Here is a 24,603-nt window from a genome sequence, read left to right as displayed (position 1 = left end):
ATATACTCCTCAAGAGCAACATGAAGTTGCAATTGAAAAAGATTACCGAAAAGGCATGGGATGATCACTTGCTCCTCCCTGTCAAATAAGCCAAGTAGAGCATCCATGCTCTGCTTAGGCAATCTACTCTATGGTATTGACAACCTAAGGAGTTAAAAAAAAAAAAACGGGAAAAAAGATGAGCTTAGCCAACCCCAACAAGAGATTGAAGGACTAGGAAGCTGAGAGTGACTCCGAATCTGAAGATCAAGGCTTGAGTAAAGCAATCCAAGGAGCAAAGACACTATAAAAATTCAATAACCTTTGTCAAGGAAGTATCAGATACCAACTAGGGGCAAGGAAAATAACAGGATAACCCAGACTAGGACCTCCCTGCCATTTGAAAGAAGTAAGGATGATCGAGCTCTTATCTATTTTTTTAGGACAAAGGCCCAAAAGAAGAAGAAAAAAAAAAAAAATGCCACCAACTTTTCTCCTCCTCCTCTATTTCCATCTTCTTTGAAAAGGAAAGAAAAAAAAAAAAATCCGTCTAGATGAAAATCAAAAAGAATCTCGAGTGTTGGAAAAAAAACTACTGGGCTGAACACCAGAAAGGGACCCTAGTGGCAGAGAGTAAAAAGAAAAAAAAAAATCCGCCGGGCAAAAAATCTGAAAGGAACCCCGAGCGTTGGAAAAGAAGCTATCGGGCTAAACTTCTCTATCTTTTCGTCTCTTCTCCAAAATCTCCAAAACATTTTCTCTTCTTGAGTCATAATGGCATCAAAAAGCAAAGGAAGGCATCAGTCCAAGTAAAAATTGAAGAGGCTCGACTATCTAAACTTTAAAAGAATGGTAGTGGAGAAACAAAATTGAAAGTCTAAGGATATTTTTAACACTCTGAGGCACATCTCGTATTATCTAAGACACCGACTTGCTCATAAAAATAAAAAAAAAATCTTCCTTGAATTGTGACATAAGACCCAAGATTGGAAGATGAGGAAGTACTTAGTGATTCCTCATTCTGAAAGTCCCAAGTAGAGGCTCAACAAGCTCATGAAAAAAAAAAACAAAAAAAGAAGAAGAAGAAGAAGAAGAGAGAGCTCCATGGTGGCATGAGCTTAAACTGCTTACCAAAACTTATTCTTCAAAATTTCCCATCTATCTTTAAAATTTCCACTGTGTTTTGTGAGTTTTCAAAAACCTTAATTTTTTTGGTTAAAACGTAGCCCGAAACTTTGTTTCTGTTTAAAAATTCAATCTATCTTCAAAACTTTCTAAAATATTTTAAAAAAACAAGGGAGTTTCATGGAGGCTTGGATATGATGTGTATGCTGCCACCAAATCTTGGATTGCCATGCTTGCAAACCCTTAGGAAAACAGAGACCAACTCATAGGTTCAACCAAAAAGCCTAAACTTGCCAACCCCAATAATCAGAATCAAAGGTGAACAAGAAGCTCAATTAGCCAGAAATTCATAATCTCGTCATTTCTTCTAAATCAAAATCCCATTCGATTGGAGAATCAGACTTTGAGAAAAGGTCTAAAATCAAAGATGACTACACTGATAGCTTCCCAGGTAGCATTAGAGTGAATACAATAAGGAGTGTCACCGGCTCAAAGATAACACGGTTTTTGTTGACTATCACTTCAGATCCAGATTGTCGAAGACCTCTCAACCACACTGAATCAAAGATAGCAGCGCCAGTTTGATGCCTTACGGATCAAAAGCATCCATCGGCGTACCACCTACCCAAAGGGTATTAGTCATTCAAAAGAATGATCCCCCAAAAAATGTATTCCTTCCCACCATGTCTTAGGTGTCTTCTTCTTTACCATTCATCTAGTGCCCCTGGTGAATGCTAAAGAGGGGCAACTATAGACACCCCCTCGAAATTCTGGCTATGGGATCTCCTAAAAACCTCGATTTTGTTCTTCAAGGACCACACAAGCCCTAATAGACTATAGGCAACCTAGACCCAATTTAATTAATCCAAAACTACCCAATCATATCCCAACTTGAAGTAGAGCTCAAGAGCTTTCTAACAGTCCAAGAATCGCCCGAATCGGACCTACAAATAAAAAGATAAAACAAATAACAATTTGGTCCCTGTGGGCTAAATGACGTAGTCAACGCATCTGATGACACAGTAAATGCATTTTCTTTAATTAGATAAGGCTAAAACTTCAAGATAAATCCAAAAAAATTCAAAACAAATCCAAAAAACTTAGAAAAAATTACCAATGGAGTTCTATAAATACCCCCTTCATATCCCAAAAAACAAAAAAGACCAGAAACTACAAAAAGACCAGAAATCACAAAGAAATCCCTTAGAAATTCTCAAAAATAGAAATATAGCCCAAAAATACCAAAAATAGAAAAGACCATTGGAAAATTCCTAAAATTTAAGAAAAATCCCAAAAAAATTAGAAAAAATCTCAGAAGTCATATTCACCCTATGGAGATCCCAAAAACCTTAGAAAACTAAGGAAATTCTCCTCTAATCTAAAGAAAAGGCCTAAGTAGACCCTACCTAAAATTCTTAGCTTTTTTTCCAGCCTTAGGAACCCTAGATCTAGGTAAAAGAATACTAGATCTACCAATTCCAGCAAGCAAAGGCATCCAAAAAAGGAGATGGTGGCACAAATCGGAAGAGCTGCCTGATCCAAGCCCGAAACTCCGGGTTTTGGGTCCCTAGAGGTAAGTATATCGTTCTTTGCTTAATTTAGTTTGTTTTCTTCATTTAATTATATGTTTTATTTTATTTTTTCTAAAAATTAGTTCTTCGTTAGATTTAATTAAGTTTAGAAACGTTTTTTGTCAAAATATGGATTTGGAGCTGGTGTAGCTAGTGGACTCAGAAAAAAAATGGATCTGTATAGATCTTGGATTTTTCTGAGTCTATAATTTAAGCGACCCCAGTTTCTTTACCTTTTCAAAACGTAATTCGGTTTTTGTTAAGATTTGAGCAGATTTCATCACAGAGATCGACGTACATCTGAACGTAAATAATAGTGTTGTGCAGAAAATTAGGAGATTGCAAGTCAAGGGAGGCCATTCCGAACCAGCTGAAGCAGCTGGAGGGATTTCCGTCGTGATCTAAGAAGGCGCCCGCGCGAGTCAACTCGAATAAGTCACGGACCCAAGTGAGGTTGGTCCCCATCTCACTTCCAAAATTCCTCTCCCACTAGTTGGATACCTGCCCTATTCTGTGAATGAGGTTCCCGATAGAGTGATCTCAGGTCCAGGGTCTCTCGAACCTGAGACACGTGTCACCCGATCACCTAGATCCGAAGAAGCGAGATCTAGGCACCTAACCAATGTTAATGTAATTAGGCATTTTATAAGAAAAAAAAGTCTTAGTGAATATCTTTTCTAAGATAATGGACCTTTTAAGTTTGAGAAAGTCATGCACAAACAATGTTTCTATATGTTTCCTACCCAATGCATACATTTTCCGTATAAATTACCATGACCTACCTCTAATTTGAGAGCCTCGTTTTTTTCAACAAATGCCCACCTATTTGGCTTTTACAACACTATACAGGAGGGAAATACACATGTTTTCAAATGTTTTCTATAACTATTCCTATTGGAGTATACTATCTATTTACCCCCTCCACCAAAATAGTGTTAGGGATACCTTTTAGATCTCAAACTAAACTTACAACACCGGACAGAAGGGAAATACACATGTTTTCAAATGTTTTCTTAATTATTACTATTGGATTATATTATCTATTTACCCTTTCCGCCAAAATAAAGCTAGGGATACGTTTTAGATGATCTCAAACTTCAAGGAAATAAACTCTACAACCTACAAAATAATCTCAGCAAAGACATTTTAGAAATAAAATCAATGGAAACAATAATGCCTCAAGATTGGACAATGACCGTCCAATTTTTTAATGGCTAGATCTAAGTGCCACAAAACTCAAATTTTAATTTTTTTTCTTTTAAAAATAATTTTCTAGTAATTGCTGCATGATTCACAAAACTTTAGACTAAAAAATTCAATATAGCTACCTGCTTTGACTGAGGAAGTAGATGCGTAGTAAGCTCAGTGGGAGTATAATATATGCAATGTATAAAGAACATTTGAGAACATGTGTATTTCCCCCTTGTACAGTGTTGTAATTGTTGGATAGACCAGTTATGGGGAGAAAATAAAGGGCAGTATAATAGGGGGTTCATGATAATTTACACAAAAAAATGTACCAATTTAGTAATAAACGATAGAAATCGTGTTCGTACATGAATTTCTCTTTAAATTTTTATTTTTGAGTTTAGCCTACCATGTCCACGTTGGCTTCTTTTAGATGCATAATGGGCCAATTTGCCCTTTCTTTTGTTGGGTGAAGTTCATGTAAGGTGTCAACTTTATACTATTGACGTAAGCTGCACCTCAAAACTATGCCAAAAATACAGTTTCGGTGCCACAAAGTCTTACAATGATATGAAAATATATCGTTTTTCCCAATTATGTAATTTAATGTTTCGAAAATGGTGATGATCAAACAGATCTATAAACACTTAAAAATATTGAAAATGGACTGTACAGAGAATGTGTTAAAAGATAAGCTATTCGGAGGACTAGAAGTCCCCTTTTTTCATGTTTATGAATCTCGAAGTTGATATGATCGATTGAGGGTTTTCCAGCATAGGAACAACCTTTTCTAGTGGGTTTTTTAGCTACACCGCACTCGTACAATATAAGGTTAGCACCTTATATAAACCTTTTCCAGTAAAAAATTAATCTTTGAAGGGTTTTTTCTTAAAGACCCCATATCATAATTACAAGGGAAAATTATGGATACCCCGTGGAATGTACTTTGTAGAAATTCTACCCCTCAATACTTTTATATCATACCCATAACTCAATTATTATTATTTCTTCCTGTTACCCCCATTCAAAAAGTTAAAATTTTAGAGACTAAAATATCCTTTTCAATCTCCATCTACCAGTTAAAAATCTCTCTTTCTTCTAAGAAGGAAGGAGGGCTGGGTATCTGGAAAGTCTGGGGCAGTAAATGAGTCACTTCTTACCAAATGGTGGCGGAGAATTAGCAAGCATAATGGGCAAGAATGGGATGTGGTTATTATTGACATGTATGAAGAAGATAAAAATGGACTTATTAGAAAGCATTTAGCTATTAATTCATCTGCCTCAGTAATTTGGAAGGGGATAGAATCAGTTAGGACCTTATTTGTAGCCTATAGTTGGCAATGGGAGCAGAACCTGCCTCAGTAATTTGGAAGGGGATAGAACCAGTTAGGACCATATTTGTAGCCTATAGTTGGCGATGGGAGCAGAACCAAGGTTTTGTCCTCCAAATGGATTGGAAGTTATCCCTTGAAAGATCACTTCCCTGAGTTCTACAAGAGATCAATGCAGAAGAATTCATCCATCAGGCCTTTAATAAGTGGAGAAGTGGGACATTAGGCTGGATGTAAGGAGGGTGAATACTTTGATTGAACAACAATACACCAACTTGATAGGAATGCTATATGGCTTCTTTTATTATCTTAGAAAACATGTTAAATTGGTTTGGGAAATAGAGCCTGGGGGAATGTTTTCAGTAAAATCTCTATATTCATATATTACAAGGGATAGGTACACTCAGGTACATGTGGCAGTGAACAAGATCTGGCCATGCAATTTACCACATGAAGTGAAAGCGTTTCATGGCTAGTAGCTCACGACTATTTGCTTGTTGTGTAAGAGAGATGGGGAAATCAACGAGTATGTATTTATACATTGCCCATTTGTAAGAGAATTGTGGGATTGGATCACGACCACTTCAGACTACAATTAGGTTCAACCTCAAGCTGTTGAGCATTTTCCAGCCCCCTCGCCCCCATTCACGAGTGTTGGGCTTAATCTTTTGAGCATTATATTGGCTGCAGTATTGTGGATTCTATGAAAAGAGAGAAATTACTGAACGTTCAAGGGAAAGTCTAGGGAGCGGACCCAAATTTGATCAACAATCATGGCCTCAGTTATCACGTGGACGCAAGCATTTCCTGCATTTAGGGACAACCTTAAGGAGTTCTTCGTGAATAACCTTGAGTCAAGGGTTAAACTCAATTTTGATGGCAGTGTGAGGAAATGGGTATGGAAGCCTATTAAGGGATTTTAATGAGGCGACCATTTAGTCTTGCTTTGGTCAGTTGCATCGATGTGGTAACAATGAGGTAGAATTGTGAGCACTAAAGTTTGCCATTACAAGGTTCGGTCCCCATAAATCTAAGGTGATTATTGTAAGGGCCACAATTTTCTCCCAAACTAGTATCACCGCGTGAGAAGATAGATGTGATGTCGAGCGAGAAGGCGTATGGAGTAATGTCGTCTGAGGCATTGCCATGCATGTTTAAAGAGCAGCACCAGTTGGAGCAACACCGGTTGGATGAGAAGAGAAGAGAGCAGTGCCAGTTGGAGCAGCACCAATTAGAGCAGCGCCGGTAGGAGCAGCACCGGTTGGATGAAATAGAATAGCGCAATGTTGGTTGGAGTAGCACTAGTTGACGTATCGTCAGTTGGAGCAAAGCTAGCTGCAGCAGCGTCAGTTGGATGTTTGATAGTGCAGCGTCGAGAGCATCTTAGTCAAATGTACAACCTCTGTAAATGTCAGAGCCGCCCCGTACGTGTCAAAGCAATGAGTGATTGCATCAGCCATAGTGTTTTCCAACCACCATCTCCTTTTAAGCCTTGGGCAACACGGGTCTCTTCCATTTTTTCTCAACTGTTCCCTCTCTCTTAAAGCTCACTGCTGCCCCAACAGCCCACTGGTGAAGCCAAGGAAAGCCCGTGAAGGCCATGAGTGAGGATTTGTGATACCGTGAGGAGTTAAGGTATGTGGGTTTAGCTTTATGCATCCTTGAGTGTTGTAAAAATGTTGAAATGAATTAGATGACATAAAGGAAAATATGAAGAATGAATGGGTTAACATGAGATTGAAGTTTTAGTTTGTGTTTCTCAATGCGATGATTGTGTCTATCACATGTTTGATCTTTTTATTTATAGAAACTCATGAAATCTCTCACTGTGAGACTCGTTATCACGAATAAGGTTCCAAGCCCAAAGTGTAGCTTGGCTAGGAAATATGAAGTGCTCTTTAAAAGTATATTAACTTGAGATTATGAATTTCCAGATCTGTGAATGTTTTTACATCTATATGCTCGATGACCAAATGGCGTCCAAATAGGACCAAATTAGTACCAAATGAAAGACGTATATATGATCTAAGTTAATTTTTTCATGAATACTTTACATGGATAAAAAGATATGGCCCGAATGTCGAGGCATGACACTGTTCACAGTCGCTGCTATTTCCAGCAACTGTGGCCCTCTTTGGGCGATTCTTTTGGCCTAGCTAATGGTATCCAAAAAACCTTGAAATTTTCGCCATTGGAAATGTTTATGAATGTATTTAAAGTTGCATATTTTGAGATGTTTGAAACTCCCCACGGATTTTGAGCTATAACCTGAAATGCGCGAACATGTCACTGCGCACTATTGCAGGGAAATTTCCAACGACTAAGGTTCACTTTGTACTGAGCTATTGGCCCATCAAATGGCACCAAAATTTCTTCAAATCACTGTTTTTGTAAATAAATGTGTATTAGCTTAAGGTTTCATGTTTGAGGCATCCTGAAACTCCCCCTACATCAGGAGCTACGCCCTCATTAAGAGGGGTATGTCACCGTCACTTGTCACTGCATCATTGTATGACCACGCGATGCTAAGTTATCTTGATATATAATAAATGTGAATACCATATGATAAATTCCATGAGAATGTCATAAAGATATGTGAATGGTGCCGTGTAAACTGCACTTTGTGAGAAAAAGAGGCCACGAGCGCGATTAAGAGGAAATGAATTAACAATGAATGCTAAATGCTACTGAGAAAGCTTATGTGTAAATGCCCTATGAAAGCTTATGAATGCATGTCTTTTGCTAAATGATGTTATGATGAAATATGATTCATCTGTTATGAAGCAATGAATGGCCACTGCTTATATTGATATTGGCCACTATGCGGTGGGACACTCACTGGGAGTGGATGTTGTTATGATATTGCCTGCTACGTGATGGGACTCTCATCGATAGTAACGAAAGAGATGTCGGCATATCCCCTAACTGCATAATAGTAGGAACGGGTTAAGGGAGAGGATGAAGGGTCGCACTCTAGATTTATGAAATGATATGTGATTGATGCTTTGCAATGTAAGGGCTTACCAAACCCCCAATTCGTGTTGGGGACAGTATGAGTGTGTTGAGTTTATTACGAAGTGGATTATCCCACTTGTCATTACCATCCCTCCTGTATGATGGTAGAAGTCTTAAGCAATAGGATTAGCTTAGCCTGATGGATAGGGCCTCTACTGCGGGAGTAGATGATTTAGGGAGAGCGTAGGTAATGATTGAAGTCCTTTATAAGGAATGTTTAGCATGAAAATGATGGAATGATTTATGATTTCATTAATTGAAGGCTCTGATCGCACTAATATAGTGATGACTCACAATTAGATGAAATGTTCATATTTGCTGTTTTGATTGATAGGCATTTGTGCTAAATTATTTATATTGATAAACTGTACTATTGTCACAGTTCGATAGAACCACCACAGATGCATAACACTAGACCTGCTTACTAGGCTGTATAACTCATCCCATTATTTATCCTCTCCTTGTAGATTGATAGCGGCAGGTACAGGACTGGAAGTTCGTGTTTGGCGGCTAGAAGACAAAGCTAGTGTTCTTGAAGAAGGTGCTTAGACCTTGTTTATGTCTGGGCTGTTTGGCCCTGGTTTTGTTTTGTTCTTGGTGGACATGTGTAATATTGGGCCTAGATGACCCAAGTTGAATGCAATATTTTGGAAGACTTTTGTATTATGAATTTTAATGTGTGGAGTTTTTCCTTACTCTTCTGCTAGTGAAGCTTGTCGTTTTAGCTCTCTGCTATGGTTTGCTTGATTTCTGAAGATAAAGGCGTTAGAGTCCACTTCTACCTGAGTGACAAACGTTACATTGAATCACAAACCCGTGCTTGATCGCCCGTCGCCGCGTAAGATATGGTGGTCGGGGGCAGGGTCGGGGTCGTGACAATCATAGCGGGAAATTCAACTAATGTGATTAACTAGTGTAAATCCATGGAGCAAACGCCATGGGCAGGGAGCCATATTACCCGTGAAATCTTGAAAGGTTTAGAAGGATGTACGGCACTATTCAAACATATTTACATGGAACAAACTGGGGAGGCAGATGTGTTTGCAAAGGGAGCTACTGGGGATTAAAAGGATTACGCCCATTCCTTGACACAACCGTCTTAGAGGTGGAGAGGCAGAAATGCACAGCCCCTTGTTTCAGTCCTTTTCTTTTTCTTTTTTTCTTTATCTTCCCTTTTTGTGCTTTTAGTTCCTTTCCTCTTTTGCTCCCTTTCTGCTTTTTCTACGTATTTGTAACTTTTATTTCCTCAATAAAATGTCATTAACATTAAAAAAACAAAAGAAAAGTGAACGGCATTAAAATGTATGCCAAATAAAATTGTAGGCTTAGCCTGAAGAGATAGTGAAGCACATTTTGATTGCAGACTGTCTTCCCATTTTCTAAACTATAATATCATGTATGATTACAGTTGAATCGAGCCCTTTTGCTAGTAATTTGTAAACTAAAATTTCCCCTCTTGTGTTGTTTGCTAACACATGCAATCAAAGCCAAAGATTGTTTCAAATGAGAAGAAAGAAAGAAAACATACATGCAAGGGCTAAATTTCTTCGATATCGGGCTATTAGACTTCTTCGTCATAATTTCTGATACTTTAATCGCTGGTGCATGCACATGTTTGCACAAGCATACTAGACACATACACAGGCACAGAGCAAGAGAGAGAAATGCTGATGGATCGAAGCTAGTGTGGGTAATCTCTTACACTATTGGATACCGGAGGAGGGCAGCTCGAATTGTTGATGTGGGAGAGAGGATGGATGAGTTGGAGAGGGATGAGGTGATGGTTGGGAAAATCGAAGCAGTTTGTAGAGGAATGCTCCTGCAACCGCTCCAGCAATAGGGGCGGCAATGTAGGCCCATTGATCCTTGAACCTCCAAGCAACCAGTGCTGGACCTAGTGACCTTGCAGGATTCATGGATCCTCCTGACACCGGCCTACACAAACAAGACCAATGCCCACGATCTTCAAACACCATTCCGTAGCTCGCCATGACTTAGAAGTTAGAATCAAGAAAAAGAAACACACGTACCCGATGGTCAGCACGGCAAGCGAAACTGCTGCTCCAATTGCAAAGCCCGGTGTTTGCCTCATCTGACCCAATATTATAACAAAAAAATAAAGAGTTATCTTAGCAGATGAGTAAACACTGCAGCACCTTAGGTCAAAGGTTAGAGCACGTATAAAGCTAGAAAGGAAAGGACCAGATATCGGAATGGAGACGGATCAGTTGCAGTTCATACCCGTGTGGTCTAACCAGTCAGACAGTTCAAAACTAATAAAAGAGAAAAATGACCAAAAAAAATAAACTGAAATTTAATAGGCTTTGTTTCTACGGTGGGTTGGACTTGTCTTAGATCTGGTTCTTGGTTTCGTTGGTAGGTCCTGTGACTAATCTTCATTTCTAATACTGCTGTTATGTTCACTGTCCATTTATTTTGTAGCACAAATATGTCACCGATTTTCAAGACTCTGTTTCAAGCAACCTGCTTAAGTTGCAGGTTGAAAGAAGGAAAAAGATATAATGTATTACAATGACCTGCAGAAGCCTATGTTTCTCAATTCTCACATTCATTTGAGGATTGTGCTTTGCTTTTAAACCAACAAAATGTGAGCATTATATGGATGGCAAATTAAGGTGGGAGGAGTAGTGTCTCACCGGGTAGACATCATAGGATAAAGAAGATGCAAGGAACATTATGACAGAGGTGGCAATAAGCTCGGCGAAGATGGCCTGTTCAAGTCCATGGAGAGGCGCAGTCATTATTAACTCTAATGGTATCTGATGCACATACTTACCCATGACAGTGCCCAGCATCGATCCCACTATCTGCGCAAAGACATATATTGACGCCTGCCATCAAACAACACTGAGATTTGCAATGAGCTAACAAAGCCATCAAACAACACAGTGATTTGCAATGAGCTAACAAATTTATAGAAATGCAGAAAAGAAAAGTATGTAGATATAGAAAGGCGGCGGGGAGTTGTTTTCTGTTGGCAACCACTAGCCCAGTGGAGAAGTGACTTACAAGGAACTTGGGGAAAGGAGTGGAGACTGTGAGCGCAATTGTGATAGCCGGGTTGATGTGCCCACCAGAGATGGGGTATGTTGCGATCACGACCACCACAGTTGCTAAACCCCCAACACATGCGCTCTCTAAGAACCCCTGCCCTGCCCCGACGGCACCGCACAGTGAAAACATGAGAACGAAAGTTCCGACCATCTCGGCACCTGCCTGCACAACCAATAAATAGTACAGAGCCTCAAAACAGAGGGCAGCACAATCACAAACACATGTTATGTAATGGCATGGTGTAGAATACTGTTGTACCATCTATTCCCAATGGTGGTGTGGCATTTCAGGATTTCTGTTCCTCATGCATACATGGGTTGAAGATTGCTATGATGAATGATTGTTTTGAATTACATGAGTAAATTAGTCAATTTTCTGAACATGATGAGTATGAATTTTGCCAAAATGGGTACGGGGGCAAGATAACCATTATTCACCAAATGTATGTCATGTGTTAACTCTTGGGAGATTCGATTTCAGAAATGCAGGTGGAAACAGTTAAATTTTGATTTCTAAAATTAATTAAGGAAAATTTACAAACATAACGGCAAGATATTTGCGGCCTTACCATAATTTTTTTTTTTTTGAAAGTATATAAAGAGACCATTTATTTTTAGTAAATGGAGGTCATTGTGAGAGAAGCTATTTCTCTGTATTCAATGAATTGATTAAGAATGTACAAGACCCGTATAAATATACAGCTAATAACAGTTCTAGATAAATACCAACAACAATTCTGGATAGATACCAACCGTTATTGATAATTACTAAATAAACACCTATACCCATACATATTCATAATGATGTGTATTGATATACACGATACATATGTATCCACTAACACTCCCCCTCAAACTCAAGATGATTTGAAATGAATCATTGAGAGTTTGGAAACAAACTATGAGAAAGGATGTGGAGGATGAGACTTAGTGAAGAAGTCGGCGAGTCGAGCTGCGGTAGGCACATATGGTAAGGAAATTGTGCCTATGAGATATTCTTGTCAAACATAGTGGCAATCGACTTCAATATGTTTTGTGCGCTCATAGAACTCTAGATTTTTAGAGATATAGATGGCACTCTTGTTGTCATAATAAAGTGAAGTAGGAGTTAAGATAGTGACACCCATGTCTTCGAGCAGCCAACATAGCCAAACAATCTCGATGGTAGTTTGTGTCATAGCTAAGTATTCAGCTTCCATAATTGATTGAATAATTCATTTTTGTTTCTTGCATTTCCAATAGATAAGTGAATCATCGAGAAAAATGCAAAATCCGGTGGTAGATTTTTTATCACTCGGATTTCTTGTAAAATCAGAGTCTGTGTAGGCCTGGAGCTCAAGTGACGTAGAAGAGGAGAAGAATAAGGCTTGGTCACGAGAATCCCTGATATAACGAATGATGCGCAAACAGCAGCGAAATGGATAGAACACGGGGCACTCAAAATCTGACTAATCACATGTACTGCATAAGCAATATCGGGATGTGAAATTGTCAAATATATTAGTTTCCCAACCAGTTACCTATAAAAGGTTGGGTCAGGAAGAGCTTCCTCATTGGTAGCCCGAAATTTGGCATTGACCTCAAGAGGGATATCAACTTTCTTTGAAGCATTCTAGAATCGAACTTGAGAAACAATCTCTGAAGCATATTTCAGTTGTGACAACAGATAGCCATGAGGAGAATAGGCAACTTCGAGTCCAAGAAAATACCGTAAGAAACACAAATCTTTCATTTCAAATGTGCTACTAAGCTTCTGTTTGATTTTATTAATTGTGCCCATATCATTACCAGATAAAATCATATCATCCATATATAGTAACAAGAGAAATCGTCCCACAAACGTTTCAGAAACAAAGAGGGCTGGGTCATGATGACTTTGTTGAAATCCAACCGAAAGGACTTCATTACGAAACTTCTCAAACCAAATACGAGGTGCTTGTTTGAGTCCATGTAAGGCCCGTCAAAGTTTACACATGTGGTGTTTAGAATCCACGATCAAGATCACCATTGAGAAAAGTCTAATTGATAGAGAGGTCATTGCTGAACAGAGGCTACTGAGATTAGTATACGAACTGTAGTAATATGAGCGACACGAGTAAAGGTTTCTACAAAGTCGATACCATATTGCTGATTATAACATTTTAACACTACGCGGGCTTTGTCTTATTCTAAACTTCCATTAGCGATAGTTTTAATTTTATATACCCATCGACAACCAACAACAGTTTTTTTCTTTTGGGAGAGTTTCAAGGTTCCAAGCATGCATACGCTCGAGAGTATATAACTCATCAGTCATTGCTTATTGCCACTCAAGTTGACTTGCAGCTTCTTGGTACGTCTGAGGTTCAAAAAAAGAATGAACAGAGGCAAGGAATATTTGATGCTGAGGTAAGAAGGTGTCATAGTCTGCAAGTCGGGGAGGTGGAATAGAGACTCGGGTGCTTCGTCTAAGAGCAGGGAGCAGAGGATCAACAGGTACAAGGTTCTAATTAGGACTGTCAGTATGAGTTGGTGAAGTTCCTTCCTGGACTTCATAAAGAGGAGTACTGGTGGAATAACTAGAGGAATGAGAAACAGAATCAGAGAAAGGAACCAAAAAAGAAAGGTGAAAGGGTAACGGAGTATTTGTGTTATTTTCAAAAAATGAAATGTGCTCAGAAAACACCACATGTCGGGATACCCAAAGTCTTTTAGTCACAGGATCATAACATCTATATCATGTTTTATGATTAGGGTAACCGATAAAGCAACATTTGACCGTCTTTTGAGATAACTTATCTCTCGTAGTTGGAGGTAAGAGATATAGAGCCCATTTTTTACACTTTCATAGTGGCTCCATCAGCAGTATGGAAAGTATCAGAAAAAGACTTACAATCAACTAGAATTGACTCATTGGAGGTCATATGATGAGAAGCTCCTGAGCCGAGCAACCAAGAAGTAGAAATAGAGTTACATGAACAAAAGGCAGTGGGCACAGAGGCGAGGTGTGACTGGGAAAGCATAGACTGTAGACTGCACTTGTTCCAATAGAAATGTCGCAGGTGGTGAAGCAGGAGTAGGACTGTGGGATCCAGTTTGAATTGGTGGGTACATGATCAATGGTGGACATGTATCAACAACAGTAACGAATATGGGTTTCTTCTTCTTTGGGCAGTTGTACTTGAAGTGTCCCAATTCTTTACAATAATTACATCGGATTGATGTCATGTTCTTGGGAGGCACATAGTATGAATTGCACTGATTTTGTTTAGGCACATTTGATCTCTGAGGTTGGGTTGCCGCAAAAACTGTCTCCTTTAAATACTAAATTAAGAGATTTAATCTTTGTTTCTTCTGCAATAAGCTCAAAAAGAGCTTGATTCAGAGTGGGGAGAGTACTTCTACGGATCAAACCATATCTAACACTCTCAAAATTTGGACAAAGTGCCATTAAAAATTAAATAACTTGAAATTCCGTTCAAGATTTGACAATTATTTCTGCACTAGGACCATCTTCAATCACAGGTTCTATAAATACTAGAACATCCCAATGTATCTTCAGGGTAGAGTAAAAATCCTGAATTGACTGCTCTCCCTATTTGAGGGAGCGAAGTTCCTGTACTAACTGATACTTTCGTGCCCAATTAGTCCGATTATAAATTTCCTCAAGAAATTTTCATGCTTCTCGAGAAGTTTTGAAAGTGTTGAGATTGATCCCTATATTACTTTCTCAGGATCTCATTAACCATGCTATAATTCGTGCATCATTTATGCCCCATTCTTCTATTTTTCCTGACTCATCAGGTTTCCTCTGGGTCCCATCTATGTGTCTGAGGAGGCCTTTTCCATGAATGACATTGCGCATAAATGAAGCCCAAAATGTATAGTTGGTGCCATTGAGTTTAATGGGAACAAGCTAGAAAGACTCAGATATTTCCATTGAAAGGGAAATAAATAAGAGAGAGAGAGAAAGAAAGAGATTATTATTGAGGTTTTGCAATTTGAACAAAACCCAATACACGAGATTGAGAGTGAGTAAATTCTTATCATGAAAAAGACGATTGAACTGCGCAACGAGTGGAAATTCTTGAGGTATGATATGAGGAGCGGGAAGCTAAATTATTTATCTAGAGAACCAACAGGGGATTGTGTGCCCTACAGACCTTCGCTCTTTTCTTGGAAGTGTCAGCCCAAAAAACAACATTTACTGCAGATGTTAGACTTTAGCAGAGGAGGGAGGGCATGGTGATAGGAAGAGGAGGATAAACTTTATCTGGTGAAAGGCGGAGGCAAAAATGTTTCACAATGCTTGGGAGGTAGGAGAAGTATGTTTCCGAAAGTGCTTGAAATGTGTTTTACTTTAAAATTTGTCAAAAATTATGTTGGTTGGGATCACAACGAAGGAAATGCCACGATTTGTGATTGAGAGTATTTATGAAATAATCTAAATTAAAAAGAAAAAATGTAAAAATTAGTATCATAGCCAAATTACTTTCTAATCTTTGCCAAACTAATGGAACACAGAAAAAAGAAAAAAAGGAAAATATAAAGAAAGAAAAAAAGAGTAAAAAATTGAGTATTTGGGTTATTTGAATGTCCAACTATAAAAAATAAGAGCAAATTTGCAGATATAGAACAATGGAAAGGTTTCTTTACTTCTCCTACATCATAGAAGATCTATGCTTCCCCTACCATCCAGCCATCCAATTTTTATCAAGAGAGCCACTCACCGTTTGATCTAAATCCGACATCTCAAAGTATTTTATTTTTAGTTTTTTTATACAAATTTTAAAAATATGAAATTTGGTGTGTATCATCTTCTCATTGGGGCGCACCTATAATGACCAAATGAGAAGATGATACATACCAAAATAACCCTTGAATATTTTGGTCATTTTATTTTATTAGAAATATTTTTTATATTTTTTGCTAGTGCAAGTTTAATAGAAGATTGGATATCCAAAATTTAGTATTAAAATAGTTTATAGGAAAAAAATTAAAAACACAATAGTGTAGAGACGTGATATTGTGATGGGCAATCTTAGCGCTCCATTCAGAATGGACGGTTGGATAAGGGTAAGTATATAAGTTTTATGTTGTAGGGGAAGCATAGAAAGCTTGCCCTAAAAATATTTGCATGAAAAGATTTTCATGTGAAAATTACATTGTGCACGTTTGGTATGCAATAAATGCATATGAACTTTTTTCTTATAATAAAAAATTGGGTGTGGTTTCTATAAAGTTGCAACTTTAAACAATCCAATTAAGGTGGAACTCCAAATTTTATCATAACACGTAATTTTGGTGCAAACAATTCTTAGGATTAACTAAAAATCTATTTTCGTGTCTAATTATAAAATTATATATTCCAAAAATGGTGAAAATCAAGTAGATCTATACACATGAAAATCTTGAAAATAGAAGGTCTAGATAATGTATTGCAAGATACACTATTTCTAGGACTCAAAACCTTTTTCTTTTTCATATTCATATAAATCAATGTCGAATATGAAACAACCTTTTCCGATGGATTTTTTAGGTGCATTTTTAATTCTACATTTTAAGGTTGCAACCTTATATAAACTTTAAGGACCTGGTTTCTATACGGCCAAGCCCGCATATGTAGAAATGGGGGCCTATTAATAAATCTATTTTGAGATGGATTTTTTGACTTAATTTTAAAGGATATATAATCTCTAACATAGAGATCATGAAAATGAGAAAATAAGTAAATTTTAAAAGCCAGAAATAATAATTCTAGCAAGAAAACATTTCGACCCTTAGTTTTCATTGTTTTTAGATGGAACAGCTACCTGCATCCATCTTTAAGGTAGATGTTTTACACTTTTTTGACCACATATATAGTCATGCGGTCCATCCTGCATGAAACAATTTGCCATTATATCCCAAAAACATTTACCACAAATTGGATCAATTCATGTGAACAAAGAAGCTGTTGAGAAAATCTAGAAAAATATGACGTCCATCCTGCATGAAACAATTTGCCATTATATCCCAAAAACATTTACCACAAATTGGATCAATTCATGTGAACAAAGAAGTTGTTGAGAAAATCTAGAAAAATATGAAAAATATAGCTGGCTTATCATATCTGCAGCACCTATATCTGCAACACCAGGATGGCTTACTATATTTGCAGTATGGTAAATGAGATATTACAATTTACCTTCTATCTTTATCAAATGTAAAAGTCTATGTATTTGAAAAAAACACCCTTGTAATCCTAATAAAATAAAGTGGTTTGCTTCCTTATCGTGGACGTGGACCACCTAGCCGAACTAGGTAAATCTTCTTCGTTATTGTTGTGAGTCTTTTTCTTTCCATCATTTTTCATGGTATTAGAGCACCGCTCCTCTAGCGAGAGAAAGTGGAGAGGCTCGCAGATCTCTGCATCAGTCACAAATCTGCTCTTCACTGGCAGATCAAATCTATGCTACAAGGGCAGGGCTTCAAGGTCTTCGTTGCCAACAGTTTTCGGCATCAAGGTCTACCACAGGTTATCTGCGTTTCCCCAAGATCTCGTTTTTTTTTTTTTTGCCCCAACTTTTCATTGGGCTGCAGCGTGCAGGCGGTCCATCAACTTGGACGGTCCACGTCTTTTACATATGTGAATGAGAGAGAGAGAAGAAAGAGGAAGAGAGAGAAAGGAGGAGAGAAAATTATTCAAACTGTAATCGCTTCTCTCTTGTCGGATTCCTTTCTATCTCGGACTTTAATTTGTCCGGGAAATTTTATTTTCTGGCGATTTGTGGTGGATTCTTCTCTCTTGTCAGATTCCTTTCTATCTCTGTTTTTTTCAGTAGCTTTTCCATCTCTTCTTTGTTGTTCTCCAACTGGTTTCCAGCTTCTCGTTGGCTTCAAATGTAGAAGACACCTGTTGAGAGAGAAACTTGAATTCGTCCTGAAGCTTCTCAGTCATACCGGCATTATTTCATTTGGTTTTCTTCAAGGTTTCTTATGCCCTTATGGCTCGCTTTTCCTGCTCAACCTTAGCACTTGTGAGTACAGCCAAATTAGCTTCGAAAGCCTAAGGTTCTTCTCTATATAAGCAACTTTGGCCAGGAAATTCTTCTTTTCCGGTGATTTTCTATGATTGCTGTCATCTTATGAGAGAGCTTTGATTCATAGTTTTAAGGCATGGCATCTTCTCTTTTTCAACCATATTTTCTCGCGCATGCGAACAAAGACCTCAGAGTCTTCCTTGTTGCATCCTTTCTGTCAATTTATTTTTGGTGGGCAGATCTTAGATCCATATTGCTCAGATCAGCTCTCTCTCTCTAGGCGTCTTGCTACTATTTTTTTTTCTCAACTCCTCTGGTTGAATATACCTTGCCTTCCATTCTTTTTTATATCATGGCTGATGAAAGTAAACACTCTGAATTTTCTCAAACTATTGTGCATGAATCGGAAGGAAACACTAGTATAAAACTTACCACTATTCATTTGAATGGCCTGAATTGTCGTATGTGGTCAAAGACTTCTTCAACGGCTTTAAATGGAAGATCAAAACTAGGATATATTACTAACAAAACAGGGCCTCCAAAAGCAGATGATCCTGGTTTTGAGGAGTGGGAATCCAAATGACCAACTTGTTATATCATGGCTTTTAAATTCTATAGAGCCTAATATAGCAAAAATTTTTGCAAATTCTAATAATGCCAAGTACTTGTGGGATTTTGTACTAGAAATATATGGCAGCAACATAATATATCTCGTGTTTTCCAATTAAAACAAGAAATTTCTCAAGTTAAACAAAAAGATATATCTATCACTGATTTGCTTGGAAAATTGAAACCTATGTGGGATGAGTTATCCATATATTGTCCCACTACCACTGACCATGCTATACTTTAGAAAAGGGTTGAACAAGACAAAGGTTTTCAGTTTTATGCTGCTCTTAAACTAGAATATGAACAAGTAAGAAGCCAGATTTTATTATCCTCTGCATTACCGAGTTTTTTTGATGTTGTGGCCACTCTTTTGAGAGAAGAAAGAAGGAAAAAGGTCATGAACTCAGTAACTAAGAATGAGATTGACAATTCTGAAAAATCCACCATGGTTGTTTCTAAAGATAAGCCCGAAAGTAATAACAAGACCTCAAATAACTTTGAAGGGTGAGGATATCGTGGTAGGGGACGTGGCAGTAGACCACTACCTAGATGTGACCACTATAAGGCTCTTGGACATATGAAAAACATGTGTTGGCTTCTTTACCCTCATTTGAAACCTCTTAGAGAAAAGCCAATTGATAGGCCTACTGCTCAAGCTGCTAATGCTGATTCGCACATTTCCATTGCACAATTATCCCAAGTTTTATAGCAACTGGCTAAGCATAGCTCATCTTCTACGCATGATTTTTCTCATGATCCAAGTAATCCCTTTGCCCATTTAAGTTCTGCAAATTTAGATACTTTTACATGGATTGTTGATTCTAGAGCCATTGACCACATGACTGGTAACTTGAAATATTTATCGAATTTTCAAAAAGTGGCCAATAAAATTCCAGTGTCAATTGCAAATGGCTCAATGGATCCTATCCGGGGAATTAGAAAAACAAATTTTTTTTTTTAGACTCCTGTAATTCTCAAGTTTTGTTTATGCCTTCCTTCCAATCCAACCTTATGTCAGTTAGTAAAATCACACAGAATCTTAACTGCAATGTCATTTTCTCTCCACAAACTGTTGTGTTTCAGGATTGGGTCACGGGGAAGAAGATTGGTGAAGGGAGAATGACACGAGGGTGATATTTTTTGGATCAGAAGAATAAAACTTTGGTTGCTAATCGCATCAATGATCGTACTGGTAAACTTTGGCGTTCACGACTTGGTCATCCATCAGAGCATTCTTTACAATGGTTGATGCCTAGTGTAGTTTTTTATTCTCATGGGTGTGAAGTGTGTCGTTTTTCAAAACAAACTAAATTGTCATTTTCCCAAGCCTCTCATTCATATGATGAACCTTTTTATTTGATTCTTTTCGATGTGTGGGGACCGGCCCCTGTTAGTCTTATACTGGTTACAAATATTTTGTTTCCTTTATAGATGAATACTCACGAACCACATGGATATATCTTTTGAAATCTAAAGGTGAAGTTTTTGATACCTTCAAAGCATTCTATAACCTTATCACTAATCAGTATAATGCCAAATTTTCGATCAGATAATGGCATCGAATATACTAATAAGAGTTTTAATAAGTTCTTACTTCTATTGGCATTATACATTAGACATCCTATGTAGGAATACCTCAACAGAATAGGGTAGCTGAGAGAAAAACAGGCATCTTTTTAAATTCACAAGATCTATAATGTTTGAAACTCATGTACCTAAGGTTTATTAGTTTGATGCCATGCTCACTGCATGTTATCTCATTAATAGACTTCCCAATATAGTTCTCCAAAATAAGTCTCCTCTTGAAGTTTTACTAGGAAAAAAAATTGATATTTCACATTTGCGAACTTTTGGATGTATCAGTTATGTTCATGTATCTAGACAAACTCATGATAAGCTTGATTAAAGGGCTATAAAATATGTTTTTCTTGGGTACTTGTCAACCAAAAAGGGTTACAAGTGTTACGATCCCAAACAAAAGAAACTATGCATTTCTCCAGATGTGACATTCAATGAAAATGAATCATTTTTTCAAGATAGTCCATCTGGAATTTTTGACAAAAGGATTTAGGGGGAGACTAGAGACACTAATAATGTGACAGTGCCTATTCCTGATGGAAATGTAAAGAGAATCATTAAATTAGATGTGAAGGAAAATACAAATGAGGGGGAGAACCAAAATAATGTTTTTGATAATGCTCAAAGGGAAAATGAAGCCCTTGAAGGACAAAGCCCCATTATTGAAAGCCATGAAGACCCCGTGACCCGGTCTCCTGACTTCTCCTGATCCTCCTTTGAGCAGGTCAACTCGTTTAACTCGTGCCCCTTCTAAATTAAATGATTTCTTTACTTATCATGCACTCACTTATCCTATTCAAAACCAAATTTGTTATGACAATATCTCTTCCAAACATTCAACCATTTTGAGTACCACTTCTGAAAACATTGAGCCTACTTCATTTCATGATGCAAATCTGAATCCTACATGGATAAGAGCCATGAAAGAGGAATTGCTTGCATTAGATAAAAATCAAACTTGGGATCTTGGTCATCTTCCTCTTGGAAAAAAACATGTTAGGTGCAAATGGCTTTTTAAGATTAAGTATAATAATGACGGGTCTGTTCAAAGGCATCAAGCAAGGCTGGTTGTAAAAGGTTTTACTCAAACTTATGGAATTGACTACAAAGAAACCTTTGCACCAGTTGCTAAGATGACTACTATTCGTGCTCTTCTTTCTGTTGTTGCAAACTGTGGATGGATGTTATAACAAATGGATGTTAAAAATGCATTTTTGCATGGTGATTTTGAGGAGGAAGTCTACATGGAACTTCCTCCCCATCATCCACAAAAGGAATTTCATTTAATATGTAAGTTAAACAAGTCTTTATATGGGTTAAAACAACCTACAAGAGCTTGGTATGCTAAGCTCAGTTCAGCGTTGCTTAATATCAGCTTTCATAGAAGTTCTTTTGATTTGTCTATGTTTTCAAAAAAGGGTAAAAGTGGAACAATGATTGTTTTCATTTATGTTGATGATATCGTCATCACTGGTGACGACAAGGAGGGAATTGCAAAGCTCAAAATTATCTTCACAAAAAGTTTAACATTAAGGATTTGGGATAACTCAGATATTTTCTTGGTATAGAAGTGGCCTACTCAAAGAAACGGATTTTTTTGTCTCAACGAAAATATGTTCTAGACCTACTGAAATAAACTGGAAAAATGGGAGTTAAACGTTTGGAACTTCCCATCGATTACAACTATAAGATCTCTTCTACTGATGGTGAATTATTACAGGACATTGGACGATATTAAAGACTGGTTGGAAGATTAATCTACCTAACCATAACCGGACTTGATATCGCACATGCAGTTGGATTGGTAAGCCAATTCATGCATGCCCTTAAGACCGTGTACTTCGAAGTTGTTGATAAGATCTTAAGATATTTAAAATCTTCCCTTGGAAGAGGAATATGGATGAAAAACAATAATAATGTTGATATTTATGGTTACTCTAATACTGATTGGGCTGGTAATTCAAATGATCAAAGATCCATTACAGGGCATTGTGGTATGGTGGGTGGAAATTTGGTGTCTTAGAAAAGCAAAAAACAATCTGTAGTTGCTCGTTCTAGTGCTGAAGCCGAATATAGAGCTATGGCCTCAACTGCCAGTGAGCTTGTATGGTTCAAGATATGGGATTTAACATATCTCTACCTATGAATATGTTTTGTAACAATAGGGTAGCAATACATATAGCATCTAATCCTGTATTTCATGAAAGGACAAAACATATAGAAGTGGATTGCCACTTCATTCATGAGAAAGTTCAAAAAAAACTTATTCAGACTCCATTTGTTCGCAATGAAGACCAATTGGCTGATATTTTAACTAAAGGTGCAACAAAGTCAAGGTTCTAACATATTTTGGACAAGTTGGGCTCAATAAACATTTTCGCACCAACTTGAGGGGGAGTATTGAGAGAATTCAGGAAAATATGGAAAATATGGCTGGCTTACCATATCTGCAGCACCAGGCTGGCTTACCATATTTGCAGTACGGTAAATAAGGGATTACAATTTACCTTCTATCTTTATCAAATGTAAAAGTCTATATATTTGAGGGAAACCCTCTTGTAATCCTAATAAAATATAGAGAGTCGTTTCCTTACCGTGTACATAAGCTACCTAGTCGAACCACGTAAATCTTCTTCTTTATTGTTGAGAGTCTTTTTCTTTCCATAACTTTTCAGAAGCACATCTCTTGAGGTGGGGAAGTGCTTGCGCACGTTTATTTTTTTCACACCAGAGCTGTCCACTTTATCAAATAAAATTAATTTTGCCAAAATAGTCCCATAAAATAGAGAGAGGAATTACTCAATTTTTAGGTTTTAGAGAGAGAAAGTATCTTATAATTTTAGAGAGAAAAATTATATCAAATCTTAGAGATAGCAATTACATAAACATTTTTAGAGAGAGAAACTATTTCAAAATTTTAAAGAGAGAAACGATATAAAATTTTTAAAGATTTAGAGAGTGAAATTTTTTTGAAATTTTAGAGAGAGAAACTATATTAAATTTTAGAGAGAAAAAGTACAAGAAAGTTTTAGAGAGAAACTATCTCAAAAAAAATTTAAGAGTGAAAGTACCTCAAATTTAAGTTTTAGAGAGACGAAGTATATTAAAATTATAGAGAGAGAAATTACCTGAAAATTTTAAAGAAAAACTAGCTCGAAATTTTTAAAGAGAAAATATCACAAATTTAAGTTTTAGAGAGAAATTATATTAAATTTTTAGAGAGAGAAGCTAAAAAAAAAATTAGAGAGAAATAGTAATGAAATTTTTTTAGAGAGAAACTGTATCAAAACATTTAGAGACGGAAATTATATAAAATTTTAAGTTTTAGAGTGAGAAAGCTTATTAAAATTCTAGAGAGAAATTATATCAAATTTTATAGATCGAAAGTACTCAAAATGTTTTAGAGAGAAACCATCTCAATATTTTTCGAGAGAGAAACCATATCAAATTTGAAAATTTAGAGAGATAATATATTAAAGTTTAGAAAGAGAAATTTTATCAGATTTTAGATAGAGAAATTGTATAAAAAATTTAAATAGAGAAACTAAATAAATTTTAGAGTGAGAAACTACCTGAAAAATTTTAGAGGGAGAAATTGCGAGAGAAACTATCTGTACTTTTAAGTCTTAGAGAAAGAAACCGTCTTGAAATTTTGCAGAGAGAAATTATATAAATTTAGAGAGAAATTACCTAAAAAATTTTAGGATAAACTATTTCAAAAATTTTAGTGAGAAACTATCTCAAATTTTTAGAGAGAGAAGCTATCTCAAATTTCTAATTTTTTAGAGATGTAAACTATCTCAAAATTCATAGAGAGTGAAACTATATCAAAACTTATATTTTAGCCACAGAAACTGTTTAAAATTTTTTTAGAGAGAACAACCATATCAAATTTTAAATTTTAGAGAAAAACTATTTCAACTATCTCAAAATTTCAAGTTTGCTATGTTTTCTTTCTATGTATTTCCAACTGTGTTTATGAAACACGAAAAAAAACATACTTGAGTATTTCTTTTTCCATAAATTGTTTTCATGTATAAATATTTTTCCTATAAATATTTTCCCGTCAACTTTTCACGCATACTCAACGACGTAGTTTTTGCATTTTGGGTAAAGATCCAACTTTCAAACT

At 36.8% G+C, this 24,603-nt stretch overlaps 1 protein-coding gene and 1 long non-coding RNA gene across 2 annotated transcripts in view; one reads left to right on the top strand and one right to left on the bottom strand.

The window, feature by feature from the left end:
• Nucleotides 1-9,789: 9,789 nt before the first annotated feature.
• Nucleotides 9,790-24,603, bottom strand: part of NIP7;1 (NOD26-like intrinsic protein 7;1) — a 32,055-nt gene continuing 17,241 nt past the window's right edge. The window contains exons 2-5 of the mRNA XM_020671574.2: nucleotides 11,240-11,446; nucleotides 10,867-11,061; nucleotides 10,240-10,301; nucleotides 9,790-10,144 (exon numbers count right to left, since the gene is read on the bottom strand). Of these exons, the coding sequence (XP_020527233.1) occupies nucleotides 9,913-10,144; nucleotides 10,240-10,301; nucleotides 10,867-11,061; nucleotides 11,240-11,446 (696 nt within the window). The 3' untranslated portion in view covers nucleotides 9,790-9,912. The remainder of the gene's footprint in view (nucleotides 10,145-10,239; nucleotides 10,302-10,866; nucleotides 11,062-11,239; nucleotides 11,447-24,603) is intronic.
• Nucleotides 17,609-20,382, top strand: LOC148781295 (uncharacterized). Its single transcript, XR_016058904.1, has 2 exons — nucleotides 17,609-17,779; nucleotides 19,977-20,382. It is a non-coding gene; the product is annotated as an uncharacterized LOC148781295 (long non-coding RNA).

This window comes from Amborella trichopoda, chromosome 7, assembly GCF_054954075.1.
Source record: "Amborella trichopoda isolate Santa Cruz 75 chromosome 7, AtrichopodaSantaCruz75HAP2 v2.0, whole genome shotgun sequence".
Taxonomy (NCBI): domain Eukaryota; kingdom Viridiplantae; phylum Streptophyta; class Magnoliopsida; order Amborellales; family Amborellaceae; genus Amborella; species Amborella trichopoda.
The sequence above is the reverse complement of the archived record's forward strand: the minus strand, read 5'-3'. Positions and strand labels throughout refer to the sequence as shown.